This window comes from Amphiura filiformis, chromosome 13, assembly GCF_039555335.1.
Source record: "Amphiura filiformis chromosome 13, Afil_fr2py, whole genome shotgun sequence".
NCBI lineage: Eukaryota > Metazoa > Echinodermata > Ophiuroidea > Amphilepidida > Amphiuridae > Amphiura > Amphiura filiformis.
Window position 1 is genome coordinate 29,107,860 of NC_092640.1, and position 16,162 is coordinate 29,124,021.

The window sequence follows — 16,162 nt, forward strand, 5'->3', positions numbered from 1 at the left end:
ATTGCAAATGTTTGGATTTACGGAGTAATAGTAGTAGTGGTTGTATTATATTAAATTCATTCAAAGCAAATTGCTGAACATGATAGCAGCAATTTAATTTTAAACATGATATTTTTTCCTTGCCAAATATTTGCCGGATCTGCTTTCGCAGGGAAATTGTTTTAAATTCTGGCCCATGGTTATTTTTTTTCGTTGGTGGTGTGTAACATGATGTCGGTCAAGTCGTGATGTTGTGTGCTTGTGATTTACAGCTTAACGTGACAGTCAATTTACTAGGGCATGTCAAAACTTACCATTGGGGTTTCGTTGTTCACAAATATAGAAATTATTTGGACCAACGGGAAGGAAGCTTCAAATCCCGGGGTCTCCATGTTTGATGATATGTACCCAGGTTTTGGGTGCTTTTTCAGCAATTTTCATTTTCAAATCCGTTAATCCGTGATAAATCCACAGTTCAGCAGCGTATACGCGAACGCAAGGCGTTACGAATAAATTCCGTCATGCTGGAACTTATGCGCAGAGATGCGTAAACACTCTCTTATGTTGGAGGCAACAGCTAAATCATTACCGCTTTAGGCCTATTCATAGTTTTATTGGTGATATCAACTGAAAAACCACCGATCTTCTTGTCAGGTTGAGTGGCAATGACAAACGGACGTTCCGAAAGAAAGAATCACGCGATTTAGACAATCTTTAGCTTGTTTTCGTTGTTAAAAGGGATTCAATCATGTTTCACCGTTATTCATCACCGATTAAAAACTCGCGTCCGGCGCGTCTGCGTGGTTTATTTCGCTTGAGCAGCTAAAGCTACCCTCGCGAAGTAAACCACGCATCGTTGTTAATCGGTGATGAATAACGGTGAAACATGATTGAATCCCTAAGTCTATCGTAAAGAGATACCTAAATTGATATGGGAGAGTTTATTTTTCATCCATAGTATATAGTTTAGCAGTGATATAGAACTAACGATTCTACCCATTCCCATAACGCAGCTCGACCTTTTGATAGTAGATAGATAATATGAAAGTGATCAAAAAATTAATGGTCATTCAGGCTAATTGAGTAATAATAAAATATGTCCGCGATAACGTGAAGGCCTCTTTGTAAATTAATTTTCTTCCCATATGTCAGATAAACTTTCGGATAAAATGAAACAGCATTCAACCCAAAGGACAGCGTTGCAGTTCTTTCTAGAATATATCAATTTAAATAAAAACAATCATTATTGCCGGGATTGCCATTAACAATTTAGATATTTTTAACAAGAAAAAAGCGATATCGAAATCAGTTTTTCTTGGTGATGTGTAGCATGATGTCGGTCAAGTCAGGATGTTATGTGTTTGTGTTTAGAGCTTAATGTGACAGTCAATTTACCATTCAGAAATTCAGCACGTCTCATTCTATAGTAACTTGGCTTACTTTTATGTTGATTTATCTGCTTAAGTAATCCGGCATACATTGAGCCATATATCCTTTAATTTAAGAGGTATTTATCACTTTACACTATGTTTAGGGAAAAGTGGATCAACTAGGACTCTCTCTGTTAATGTAAATCACTATAAATTATATGCTTAAGTGGAGTGGGATAAAAGCTAATGTGTAGAGTATGATCCTGCATTCATGTCTAAATCAAGTAAACAAAGATAGCCCTCATATATTTTTTCATCTTTCGATTGTAAAATTATTTTGACATACACGCTGTATATTGATTATAAAAGGATTCGCATATTCACTTAAATGAAAGTACAATGTTGAGATAAATTGAGTGAGAAAATGCGTTTTGGGCGAGATGTTTCGCACAATTAATAGCCTTTTAAGGACAAATAACCTTTTTCCTGCCATTATCTTCAATTCAATTATTATTCAATCCAACAGCATATCCAACAACATGGTAACGCACACGTGCTTAACAAAATGGATTCAACTTCCTGTATATCCTTGATTTGAACCAACAACCTCAGCTTTATCTCGCGTACTTTCAATTCAGTGACTGGTCCGGTGTTACCTGACTTGATTGCAGCCCAAAGGCCTGCTTCATAGCCTGCCGATAATGACGGCAACTAAACAAATAAATATATGGATTAATGATTGAGTTCAGAGTTAAAAACAAACGACCGGTAACTAATATAGTGACCTTGGGCTGAGTATCAAATATATCGACATCAAATAAATCATCGACAACATCATCGAGAGAGTATAGTCTGTATGGAAATTGACAAACGAAGAAAGCAATTCCAGTAGCGATTAAAGTACGTGCCACCTGGTTACGAACCGTGTCTGCTGCTTCATCTACCCGATCTTGTCGCTGAAGATTCCTCATAGGCCGTTGGCTTAGCGCTATAATAATCTTGACATATAATATACCATTTACAGCCATCGCCAAGACAAAAAATAAGATGTATAGAACTCCTTCATATGCTCCGGCTGTGGAAAAGCCGCTTATTGAATAACATCCGTTGAATGATGTCGGCATGTTTGCAAACTCTGGTGAATCAGGCCATATTAAGCAGTAATGTTTGAATATGATGAATCTTGGCATTATAGTTAGCGTTATGACTATCGAAGCGATCCAAACTATACATAATAGCTTGATGTTGTATCTTTTACCCGTTATCATACGGTGCTTAATCGGATGGCATATTGCAAGATATCGCTCCATCGATATCAGAGTGGTTAGTTTGACAGAAGCGAAGTACCACAGACGTGTAGTGATAACATAACAGGCACATCCAACTGCAGAATTCACAGGATATGCTCGATTCACTGGATCCGGATCTGCGCTTAAATTTGCTGTTGGCCAACCGATGAAAAATACAAGGAATAGTATATCACATACGGCTAAGTTAGCAAGGTACGCGTTTAACGGGTTATGCCATTTTAAATCGACTTTCGAAAAGTTTTTTGATACATTCATTGATTTCTCAAAAATTAAAAATCGCAGTTTAACAAATAACGGTTCAAATGAAAGCCATTATTGGGGGCTAATTGTTGTATCACTATGATAGTCCTGACACCAATATAAACACTTGATGAAAAAAGTTAAACAATTACTCAAAGCTGTATTTGCTCACCTGAGAGCTTTCGGAATGTAGCACTATTCCTTGTTCACTCGGTATGATGGACTGGTGAATGATGCTACTACTGGTCAGAAACCATCCGACCGTGACGTGAGTCACGTGTCTGGCACTGACGCAGTAGGGAGTTGTAGGCTCCAGAAAGTCTATGGCGGCCCTGGTCCCGGTTCAAGTCACTTTTATTAGTCCTGATGTGTATGGACTCCTTCACGCCCCTTCGGAACCAGTCTGTTTCTTTATCGAGGATTTTTGCCCCATTCCAATCAACAGTGTGACCTACTTTCTGGTGATCTCCCACAGGCGAGGTGGTAGTGCTGGGTCTGCGGTGTTCAGCGATTCGGGTGTTCAACTGACGGGCTGTTTCACCGACATACGCAGAGTCACAGTCTTGGCAATTAACCTGGTAAACCGTTCCACAACATTTGCCAGGGGGAACTTTGTCCTTTGGTGCGACAAGAGCAGAGCGGAGCGTGTTAGATGGTTTGAAATGGACGGAAACTCCTCGCTTGGTGAAGATTCGACGAAGGGCTTCAGACGCTCCGCGGACGTAGGGTATAACTATACTACCGATATGGGGTTTCTCATGAATGTCATGTTGTCTAGGTTGAGGAGTGACAGGTTGCGCGACATTAAAAACCCAATCACCATATCCGCAAAGTCTGAGCGATTTCTTGATGTTTTCTTTTTCAATGTTCTTGTCCACATCCTCAGTTATACAAGTGTCTGCTCTATGCATAAGTGTGCGCACTACGGAGAGCTTGTGTTGAAGCGGGTGGTGCGATTCAAAGGATAAATATTGGTTGGTATGGGTCGGCTTTTGGTAGACCGTGACTTTGATCGAACCATCCGGTTTGCGATGAAGCAAAGTGTCTAACATGGGAATTTTGCCGTTAACTTCCCTTTCGATGTTAAACTTGATGGCCGGGTTGACACTGTTAAGATGCTGAGTAAAAATGTCAATGTCGTCGCGCTTAAGAACCACCATGGTGTCGTCGACATATCTTCCCCAGTAGGAAGGCTTGACCGGTGAAGTGTTGATGGCTACTTCCTCAAACTCTTCCATGAAAATATTGGCGGTCAGCGGACTACAAGGCGAACCCATGGCTGCACCTTCAATTTGTTGATACACCTGATTTTGGAAGGTGAAATACGTTGTGGTTAATACAAAACGCAAAAGTTCAACAACTTGAGAGGGGTCAAGGTTAGTTCTCTCATGTAGAGTAGTATCCCGTTCTAGTCTTGCATGTATTGTGTCCAAGGCTTCCTCCACTGGGACACTGGTGAAAAGTGCAGTGACATCGTATGACACCATTTCCTCCTCGTCGCTCAGCGAAATACCTCTTATTTTTTTAACAAAGTCAAGAGTATTCTTAATGTGGTAAGGTGTATTACCCACTAACGGAGAGATAATCCTGGCACAAAAATTCGCTGTTTCATACGCGATCGAGCCAATGCCCGATATGATGGGTCTGAGAGGGATAGCTGCCTTATGAATTTTAGGAAGGCCGTAATACCTGGGGGTGGTTTCCGAGGTGGGGTACATCTTCCAAAAATCCTGTTTGGATATAGCAGTCACTTTACCTTGCTCATCTTCCGAAACGACCTGATCTTTAAGTTTCGTGAGAATGGAGACAAGTTGTTTCTTATGTTTACTGGTAGGATCCGTTTTCAACTTCTTGTACGTGGTGGTATCATTCAACAAGTCATTGCTTTTCTTGATGTAATCCGATTTGTTCATAATCACTGTCGACCTACCCTTGTCCGCAGGAAGGATAACGATGTTGTCATCCGTTTTCAAGTCCTGACTCGCCGTTCGTTCACCCTTACTGATGTTGTTCTTGGGAGGTTTGCACGATTTGAGAACTCTGATGGCTTCCGCTTGAACAATTTCTGCTTCATTTTCGTCATTCAACAATTTGCACACGGACTCGGTACTGGTGACGAATTCGGAAACCGGAATTTCCTTCGGCGACACAGCGAAATTAAGACCTCTGGAGAGCACACTTTTCTCATCCTCGCTTAACGCTCTATCGGAGATGTTAACCACCCATTTCTCCTTTCTCTTAATTTCCTCCGCTTTTTCCTCCGCGCTGATGTTATCATTGTCCTTGTTGGTTTTCTCTTTCAGTCTATCGTATTTTCCAATATGGCGCTGTTTACTTCGCTCGTGTTCACACAGCTGTGCATGCTGGGTAAACGAAATTACTTCCTGGTACAGTTTCGCGGGTAATATTGAGCTCAAATTCTCTTTCAAATCGACGATTTTCCTCTCAAAAGATGAAATAGTAAAATTTGTCTGCCGTAAACACTTGTTTCGGTGACCCAAGTTCATGGTCATTTCTGCTCACGCACTTTTTTACAGATGGCCTGGAATTTCATATTTCGGTTTCAGCGATTGCCCGAAAAAGGTGGTATGTTTTTGAAAAGCGTTTCCGCTTGGAATGTAGATAGTTATTGTTGCTATTACTCTTCGCGATTTTAATTTATACCCTCTTTAGCCGACAATTTTCAATGCATTTTACACAATAGATACGTCGCTTGCATAAATACCGCTATTTTTAACAGTATCGTTTTTGTTAACCAACATAACATCAAAAAGAGTTCTCAAGACTTTGATGAGACCATAGATACCAAATCGGACTACATGTGATGAACAGATTTTACACTAGAATCAAAAGAACCAGCGTAGGCCCTCTCAAAATGTACTTTTTTAAAATATCTCGTTGTGATAAAAATGACTGCCTTTTCCTTGTTTTTTATAACAAGGAAAAGCTTTACTTACCTCAATCATCAACCGTAGTGCTGTCTCAGTGTCCGTTACTGGTTAGTATTATTCCGATTAAGCGATTTTCATGATTTAGGCCTACTTAGCCTACATTTGAGCAACTATTTGCCCACACCGTGTACGAATATATTCCAAATATGGCGCTGCATTCAGTATCACACTAAACGACAAGGTTATACTAAGATGTGTAAGACTTTCTGACACTATATTCACGGTTGTTCTAATGGCTATTCAAATTTATGACAAATTTGGCTGCTTTGCGTTGTTCAATACCATTTCACCTAGTCTTGGAGGAGCACAAACCGGCTGGTACCGAGACTACATTTTACAGACGCCGACAAAATATCACTGCGTGTCCCGTCATTAGTTTTTCACCATTAAGTCTATAAAATGTATACAAAGTTAGGTTTCAATAGCAGGAAACTTTTTTGGCTGAGGACACCATGTCCGTAAGGCATAAATATGTTGTTTTTTGCCCCCGAAAGGTATTAGTGATCGCGGCGCCATTATCGTGATTATTGGGGATTCCTTTTTTGTGATGAAGGCACCAGCCGAAATGTCCGTATTCCAGAATGTAATGAACTTAACTCTGTACTCCCCCGGGGAGATGATGTAGTTTGCGACACTCATACCCCCTGGAATAGTGCATGATGGAAAAGAGGGAAAAAGGTCTATTGAAGCAGGCCTCAGTTTAGCGAACTTTGTCTAGTTTAATGCGATGCGAGTGCAAGCGCCGCTCAGACTGTGAAGGTTTCTGGATACCGAATATGGGTTTAGATTAGGCCTATATCATGTCCTCTAGGCCATATAATTTATTTTTGGAAAGGAAAGTCTAATCTCGGAGCCTATTCAATTGAGAAGGGACTGGATTTTGTCATAATAATATAAAAATTTATACTTAATGCCTCGCGATTTTTTTTTTGATATCCAGCCATAGTATTTTAATTGATTAAACTGAACATAAAGCTATATCTTTACTAGCTTCATGCACTAATTTGCAGACCCGCCCGGCCTTCTACATGTAGTGAGTACCAAATTAGATTGTGTTTACAAGAAATAATAAGCGCTGCCTCCTCGAAATTTCTTATGCCATCAGCTTTGATGATTAAATATTATCTACAACTCGGCACCTGTGTTCAAGGCCTTTCTTTTATCTATTGACCTCAAAAGAAAGGATTAGAATGATCAGAATGCCGTCCCTGACCCCTTTCCACACATTAATAATGAGTCGGTAAGGAACGTGCTACCGTTATACTTCAATGAGTACGTATGGCTACTACGCAGTTCAATGGCCTTATTGTGATCTGGCGGGAGTTTTAAAAGCACGGTCCCTGACTGCGTGGGCATATTTCCGGACAAGGAACAATAGAGACCAATTGTCTGGCAATGACGTCACATGTAATCCCAGTCTATAGTGTGATTAGAACATTATAGGCTGGTGGTCACTTATAGTACGATCAGTACGAAAAGTCCAATGCGATTATTAATGTATTTTCTAAAATTAAAAGAACCACTTTTTTTTTTTTTTTTTGTAAGTTACACAGCTGAAGTTGTGAAAGGGTTGAAAGACTACAATATTACGGCTTAAACAAGAATTTCTTTGTTTGGTCGTTATTCATATAGACTCATCCCTTAAGGTAGTACTTAGTTCACGTACGCGATAAACCGTCCACAAGAAGGCGAGGTTTCCAATCAATCCAAAGACGGAAAAAACTGGTATAATGATCGATTCAATAAGCTTATCTGTTTCACTGTACAACCAACGTACAGCCCAGAATGGGTTAGTTAGATTCACAGTATGATCCGAACCACACATATTTGCCCCATTATCCATAGTGCTCTTTCTTACGCGAGACTTTCTTTTTAGGAAAAAGAATTTAATATTATACCGATCTGTCTTTTGAGCGCCCAAAAGCGAAGTAACCATAAATGAGGCGATGATTTAGTAATAAAACGTGAACAAATGCATTTTCTTTAATAAAAATAACTCACGGCTGAATTCGATAATTCTATATAAGTAAGCCCAGGATATTATACTCACAAAAGCACTAACGCGTTTTCATAAGAGTTGCATTTTAAGTCATTTGTACGTCCTGCATAGCGCCCTAAATTAATGGCTTTGAGATTTGACCTTGAGGGCATTCTTCAATGAAGTTGAAGAAAAAATGTAAAAAGAAATCAATTTTCAAAAAAATATTCAATTAAGTTTCCACGTTGAAGCAGATATATACTTTGCTAATCTTAGAATGAATTATATTATGTATAATATTGTAAATGTTTGGAGTTATTGAATAGTTGTCAAATAGCTGCTTACTGCCTATATTAACATTTATTATATTTATTCATTGAAATTCAATTACACCTTCGGAGGCGCAGAGATAAATATCACACGGTACACAATGGGTATAGGAGGGTAACATTATTAATATTATTTTGAGCAATTTCCACACAAAACCTGAAAGAATTCAGGGAACCCATAAATGAACCCATAAATTTTGCTTAATATTATCTGAAATTAAGTCCAGTTAAGCGCACATCCCACGACAAGTATTAACGAAAAAACCAAATATAAATGTACCTATTGTTACACTGCATATCATATGCTAAGCTTTTGTACAATTTTAAAATCCTACTCTAGTGAAAGCAAGTACAAGAAACTTTGTTTTTCCTTATATTATTGGAAATTAAGTCCACCACAGAAAACATCTTACGACGCAGATAGCTACAAAATTAAATGTAAATTTTATCACGGTTACACTATAGATAAAAGCTTTTAGAGCTTGATTCCTTCTTTAGTGACAAACGTGTTAAATATGGTAATGTGAAAATGACAATTAAACACGCATCCGCATACAATGACCTTGTCAACTACCTGGTATATGGTAATCTGTTTGATGAAAAGCAAATACAAAAACTTACGTTTCTGCCTCATATTGTTTGAAATTAAGTTCAGTTCTGAGCACATCTTACGGCTCATTTCATGTTGCTATAAAATTGAATATAATTTTGCTATTGTTACCCTATAGGTAAAGCTTTTAGAGCTTGGTTCCTTCTTCAGTAAACAATGTGCTAAACATCGTAATGTGAGAATAACAATTAAACACGCATCCGCATACAACTACATGTGCCTGGTATGACATGAGATAGCCTTGTTCAAGGCCCTCTAAGTTTCCTCCCTCAGCACTTGAATCCTAGTTTCTAATCGGCACTGCTTTTGGGGCTCGCCCTTGATATGAGGGCACCAGAGCAGACAGCGGCTTCATTTAATCATGCGTAAGTTGAACGATCGAACTCGGGTTGAGCCTACGAGCCTGCGAGTCCGAATAGGGCGGTTCGTACACTAAGCCCAAGTTCGATTTTTCAGCATACACACGGTCATTAATAGCCGTAATCTGTGGCCCTCACCTGCTCACTGACTTCGCAAGCCCCAAAAGGGTTCAAGCAGGGAGGAAATCTTAGAAGGCCTTGAACAAGGCTAGTTTTGGAAGTGTATTAAATGCAAGAAGTCATTTCTTACAAATAAAAGTAAGCCCTTAAAGTTGGTAGTGAATTTCTTAATATAGCGTTCTGGAAGAAACCAATTTATGCGAGGCGCTATTGTACATGTTGTAAGTGTTTGTCCATAATAAAAGTTCGACACTCCTCCTAGATATTATCATGATATATTGCTTAAATATTCATTTTTACGTGTACAAAATGGAAGCTAAAACATATGAATATTGTTATTTCATATCACAATAAACAATATTTCATCATATATTCATGAATTTGGTATACTTTACCGGTACTAACCAACTCTCAAAATGCATGATATTGTCAGTACAGATATTTCCATCACGCGATCAGTATTGATACATTGTAGCCATAGAATATCTTGACGCATAAAAGATTTATGCATACTTTGTAGGACTTTAATGAGCATGATTATTTTAGAACCAAGTCGGCTATATTGACTTTTTGTGTTATGGATATAAAAAGAAAGTGACCGTTTTGACTTCTAGTTTGGACATTAAAGCCATAATAGTGTAAAAATATTGCATCAAATGGCTTTAATTGGTAATTGGGCCATCATTTTAAAAAAATGCCAACTTCTGTGCCAATTCAGACTCTGTGGAGCAAGCGTGAAGCCATGGCCTTATTGTAGTTACCTCCTCTGACTGGTCTAAATCCGCCCAGCACCCAACTCCACGCTTTGCTGACGATTACAAAGTACAGGGTGTCCCAAAAGTAACTTAACATTGTGAATTGGCCATAACTTGCGTTGTGTTAATAGTGTTGTTACAAAAATTGCACAGTATGTAGATAATTCTTTTAGAAATGTTATGATACCAAACATGCCTATGTGGTCATGACCCTTTGGTATGAAATTAACGGATATCTACCGTACCGTAAAACCCACTTTTATAAACGCAAAATAAGTCTCGTCATTTGAGACGTGATAACACGATATAACGTGTTATCGTTTTCAAATCTGTTTTGTTTAATTTTGCTATGTTTGTTTCATTGTTTGTTTGTTTTCAATGCGTAATCTTCATTTTATGTTTTATTTGGATTTATATTGAAACTGCTTAAGTTTTTTTTCTGAGGATTCGATGAAAAGTTGTACGCGGTACGTTGTTTTCCATTGAAAGTCGACGTACTGATCGTCTTGGGTTTTTCGCCACCACTCTTCATATGACATCAATGTTTGTAGCCGATCTTCCTGTTCTTCCACGTCCTGCCCGAGGTAGATTATGAACAGATCCAGTTGATAGGAATTCCTGCACTAGTTGCTGGATTGTATTTCGGCTGGGTGCATAATTTACATTAAAATGTTCCCTAAACTTTGCTTGAGTGAGTTTGTCCGACTTTGTCTCGGCAAAAAAACATGAATCCGTTGATCTAAAGGAAATTCATCTTCACTTCAACTGTTTTAAAGTAAAGTTTAATATTGTCAATATATCCTAATTATAATCTAAAACAGCAGTCACGCTTACTCTAGGCCATGTTATCCATGAATGTTCATACCTAAATGTCGCGTGTGCAGTGAGTGAACCAACTCTATTGTTGAGGGAAGCACATCATTCATGTGCTTGAACATTCATGTGCTAGAACAAACCCACAAAAGCTTGCTTTTGTGGGTTTGATACACACATATGTATAGTCGCACAGTAAGGTCAAGGAGTCATCAATAATGCTGTTTTTGTTATCAGAATAATTCTAAAAGATCAATCTATGTGAAGATGTTCTCCATTTTGGTATGAAGTAGGAAATATTTGAGATAGGGCATATTCACAATGTTAAGTTACTTTTGGGACACGCTGTATGTCCAGAAACCTTTCATCTACCGGCGTGCAATGACTTTTCCCTCCTAAAATAGCCCCTGTTTGAGAGTCATGCCGCTGCCGCTCAACGGTGTATCGCTCTGCTTGCAGACAATTGCAAGCGGCATGATGAAGCGTCACGCCGCTCAGCGGTAAGCGGCAGAAAGTATGAAACCAGCATTACGCAGTCGGTAACATGATCGAATTATTTATAAATTCTAATAAAAAAGTCACTATTGCCGGCGATGGTGGTTGCCATTACTCAGCGGCGAAGTCAGAGGGGGCTGGGCTGGGGCTGGGGCTCCGGTTCAGATGGCCGTCGGCACATATCATCACATGACATTACATAATTTCATTATTTACTGCAATTTGGGTCATTTAAAGCAATAACATGTGATTTGCATAAACAATAGATTCGTATTTAAATGTTAGTTTTCACTGATCACATTGTCCCCTTTTAGTTTCGAAGTAAACAAATGAGGCGAAAAGAAGAAAATTGCTATTTCATTCCAGCGCCTACAATCGTACATGTATTATTATTGAGCGGAGCCTTCCCATCACTCGATCGGTGAACTTGGAATAAAGGTGCATGGATTTCTTCTGATTTAATATAAAAGCTTAAATTTTACTGTAAGTAAAACACTTCAGGCTTAGTCTTTCACTTGACATTTCGTTGTTTTCTTCCCATTTTCCTCCATCATTGTATTAGCTTTATCGTTTAGCTATTGTATATGTGTCAAATATTCAAATGGTTTAAAAAGCGAAAAGCTCGTTATAACTAAATTAATATCGAGCAATGCAATACCTTCTTCCAAATTTGTAAGTCAATGCTTGAATAGGAAGGATAAGAATAGCTACTTCGACCCATATTCCAATTATCCCTCAATCTGCATTTTCCTCAATCAATGGTAAATATCGCTTCAAAAATTCCTCAATCAAATCTTTTATCAATTGTTTTTTATATAGATTTTGAGATCTCCGAAAGAGGAGTTTACGGTCAAAATACGAGGGTATTTCAAAAAGTTCTACAGCCTGTCTAACAAAAATGTGCAATTGAAAAGCGTCCTCTTTGGCAATTAACAAATACAGTTGTGCCATGATGCTTACATCAACGTCACGGGCGTAGTCTTAGCTCTCAAATGCCGTTTGTTCTGTTTAATTTACTTATTTCCATAAAATGTGAGTACTTTGTACATATGTTTTATAGAACTTTAGCTACAAATATATAACCGAATGTAAACAAGAATTCCGGGCAGAACTGTGTTAATGTGATTATAATGTATGGATGTCCCAAAATGAGAGCAATATTAATAAATGTGGATACTAAGTGGCTACTACAAAGTGTGTCCATGGGTAATTCGTACAGTCAGAGCCGTAGCCAGGGTGGGTGCGATTGATGCGACGCACCCCTCCCCCTAATTTGCAAAAGTATACAAAAAGTCCCACACTTTGATAATTTACGAGCGTAGCGAGCCAAAAAAAGAATTTTAAAGCTTTTTTGGTCCAAAAAGGTCCAAATTTGGAAAAGAAAGTCTACTTTTCACAAAATTGGCCACCTCTTCTTGGAAAAAAATCGACCTTTTCAAAGTCAGCTCCTGGCCTCTACCCCCCCCCCCCCCGAAAGTTCAGCTTTTGTGCGAAGAAGAAATTACCAAACGCGGATGCCATGGTTTTACATGTCACGCCAGAAGAACGGATACCATTGCAACAAGCTGAAGTCATGGTTATTATTTCATACATGGACCAAAGTCAGAGACATACTTTCAACTGTGGATTGAGTTGGACTTTATGGAAAAGGCTTACAATTACTATCATCTAGTTGCAGATCTAACAGGCTACAATAGCCTTTATTAGTACAAATTGGCAGATATACTATTATGCGAGAGATCCAACTGTGAGCTTTTGGATGGTACACCTAAGTATCTTAAAGAAGGTCATTTCGAAATCAGTCGATTGTTTAACGTAGCGAAAGTGCACTTTTCTGGTCAGGACGAAGGAGATTTTGGGCACTCCAAAAGGGCTCATAATTCCCCAAAACGGAATTATTTCTTCGACTTACTGAAATCTGATAAACGAAATGTGAATATGCCTGTCAATCTCAGTGAGCACCCCGAATGTTCCCTTCATCCTATCAGAAGAGTTTTTATATCAAACGAAAGCTAACACTACCCGCTAAAATACTTTTTTGTCATTCCGTCAACAGATGACGCAATTCAATAGCAATTTATAGCAACGCGAATGTGAAAAATATGTTGAAGCATAATATTTGACCAAGATGTAAGTCTTAAAAGTCAAAAACTCGAGTGTTCCTTACAATATATGTCAAATTTTATGTCATTAAATGAAAGAGCACACTTATATCATGTATATTGTCCATATACTAGCTTCATTTCAATGAGCCTGCTTTGTCATACGGTTGTAAATTCAATGAACGATGACTTTGGTAAAAGAGGGCTTACAAATTGATATGTTCCATCAAACTAAATAATTCAGTTCTTTTGACGGCAATAAAGTGAATGTTCGGCGAATTAGACGAATAAATCATGATATGAAAAGGAATGTGACATGTAGTCATTCATCGCCATGGCATAATAGAAGAGTTTAGATGCTAAATGCGACGGCTAATTGAACATGATACTATAAAAAAAATATGACCGTGATGAATTTCTACATGCCCTAGTAAATTGACTGTCACATTAAAGTCTAAATCACAACATCCTGACTTGGCCAACCATCATGCTACACACCACCTACGACAAAATGTTTTCGATATCGCGTGTACTTGTCGAAAAAATAATTCATTATCTACCATTTTAATGGCAACCACTAATCCCGGCAATAATGATTATTTTTATTTGAATTGATATATTCTGAGACAGAACTGCCACGCTGTCTTTTGGATTGATTGAATGGTGTTTCATTTTATCCAAAAGTTTATCTGACATATGGGAAGAAAATTAAGTTACACGCCCATTCTATAGTGACTTGGCTTACTTTGATTTCTTTGCTCAAGTAATCCGCCATACATTGAGTAATAATTTAAGAGATATTTATCACATTACACTATGTATAGGGAAAAGTGTACCAACTGGGATTTTCTCTGTTAATGTAAATCACCATAAATTATATGCTTATATTGAATAGGATAAAAGCTAATGTGTTGAGTAATTATTCTGCGTTCTACCACAATCAAATAAACAAAGAGAGCCCTCATATATTATTTATCTTTCGATTGTAACATTATTTTGACATACACGCTGTATATTGATTATAAAAGGATTCGCACATTCACTTAAGGGTAGGTTAGGTATTGTTTTTATTATTATTTTTATTATCTAAATCAATATATTATTGAAAAAGAACGCTTGATATTTTGCAAAAGTTCATTCTACAAAGCATATACTTTGAAAACTTGCTTGATTTATTGTTGTTAATGAATTATGCACGTTTTACAAAAGTGTTGTTGTTTCAGCCCTCTTTACAACATAACCTACAAAAGTATATCTGTGATATTTGAATTCTTTCTACACACTCGCTATGAAATGGTCACTGCAATTTTTGCCAAAGCTCACTACCATTCGCAAGATGCTGTGAACTACCAAATCGCAACAGTTTAAAATAGTTGCTAACCTTAAATGAAAGTACAATGTTGAGATAAAATGAGTTAGAAAATACGTTTTGGGCGAGATGTTTCGCACAACTAATAGCATTTTAATGTCAAATAACCTTTTTCCTACCATTATCTTGGCCAGCATGTTAAAACCACCAATCCAAACAGCATATCCCACATCATGGTACAGCACACATGCTTAACAAAAGCCATTCAAATAAGTGTATATCCATTTATTAAATATCCTTGATTTGAACCAACAACCTCGGCTTTATCTCGCGTACTTTCAATTCAGTGACTGATCCGGTGTTACCTGACTTGATTGCAGCCCAAAGGCCTGCTTCATTGCCTGGCGATAATGACGGCAACTAAACACATAAATATATGGATTAATGATTGAGTTCAGAGTTAAAAACAAACGACCGGTAACTAATATAGTGACCTTGGGCTGAGTATCAAATATATCGACATCAAATAAATCATCGACAACATCATCAAGAGAGTATAGTCTGTATGGAAATTGACAAACGAAGAAAGCAATTCCAGTAGCGATTAAAGTACGTGCCACCTGGTTACGAACCGTGTCTGCTGCTTCATCTACCCGGTCTTGTCGCTGAAGATTCCTCATAGGCCGCTGGCTTAACGCTATAATTATCTTGACGTATAATACACCATTTACAGCCATTGCCAAGACGAAAAATAAAATGTATAGAACTCCTTCATAAGCTCCGGCTTTGGAAAAACCACTTATTGAATAGCAGCCGTTAAATGATGTCGGCATGTTTGTAAACTCTGCTGAATCAGGCCATATTAAGCAGTAATGTTTGAATATGATGAATCTCGGTATTATAGTTAGTGTTATGACCATCGAAGCAATCCAAACTATACATAATAGCTTGATGTTGTATCTTTTACCCGTTATCATTCGGTGCTTTATCGGGTGACATATTGCAAGATATCGCTCAATCGATATAAGAGTGGTTAGTTTGACAGAAGCGAAGTACCACAAACGTGTAGTGATAACATAACACGCACATCCAACTGCAGAATTCACAGGATAAGCTCGATTCACTGGATCCGGATCTGCGCTTAAATTTGCTGCTGGCCAACCGATGAAAAAGACAAGAAATAGTATATCACATATGGCTAAGTTAGCAAGGTACGCGTTTAAGGTAGTACTCAGTTCACGTACGCGATAAACCGTCCACAAGAAAGCGAGGTTTCCAATCAATCCAAAGACGGAAAAAACTGGTATAATGATCGATTCAATAAGCTTATCTGTTTCACTGTACAACCAACGTACAGCCCAGAATGGGTTAGTTAGATTCACAGTATGATCCGAACCACACATATTTGCCCCATTATCCATAGTGCTCTTTCTTAGGCGAGA

General features: G+C 38.1%; 1 protein-coding gene across 1 annotated transcript; it reads right to left on the reverse strand.

Annotated features, from left to right (window-relative positions):
- Nucleotides 1-1,859: 1,859 nt before the first annotated feature.
- Nucleotides 1,860-15,457, reverse strand: LOC140167555 (uncharacterized). Its single transcript, XM_072190856.1, has 3 exons — nucleotides 15,086-15,457; nucleotides 3,355-5,253; nucleotides 1,860-2,060 (listed from the first exon to the last, which is right to left on the reverse strand). The coding sequence occupies exons 1-3, from the start codon at nucleotides 15,455-15,457 to the stop codon at nucleotides 1,860-1,862; spliced, it is 2,472 nt and encodes an 823-aa protein (XP_072046957.1).
- Between the last annotated feature and the right edge of the window lie 705 nt (nucleotides 15,458-16,162).

Excerpts from the sequence above, each read along its gene's own strand:
- LOC140167555 (XM_072190856.1), bottom strand. The coding sequence starts at position 15,457 with ATGGCTGTAAATGGTGTATTATACGTCAAGATAATTATAGCGTTAAGC. Across the intron at positions 5,254-15,085 it reads TTGGGCTGCAATCAAGTCAG|CTGTGTGAACACGAGCGAAG; the intron begins GTAACACCGGAT and ends CAGCATGCACAG. Across the intron at positions 2,061-3,354 it reads CTGTGGGAGATCACCAGAAA|TTGCCGTCATTATCGGCAGG; the intron begins GTAGGTCACACT and ends TTATTTGTTTAG.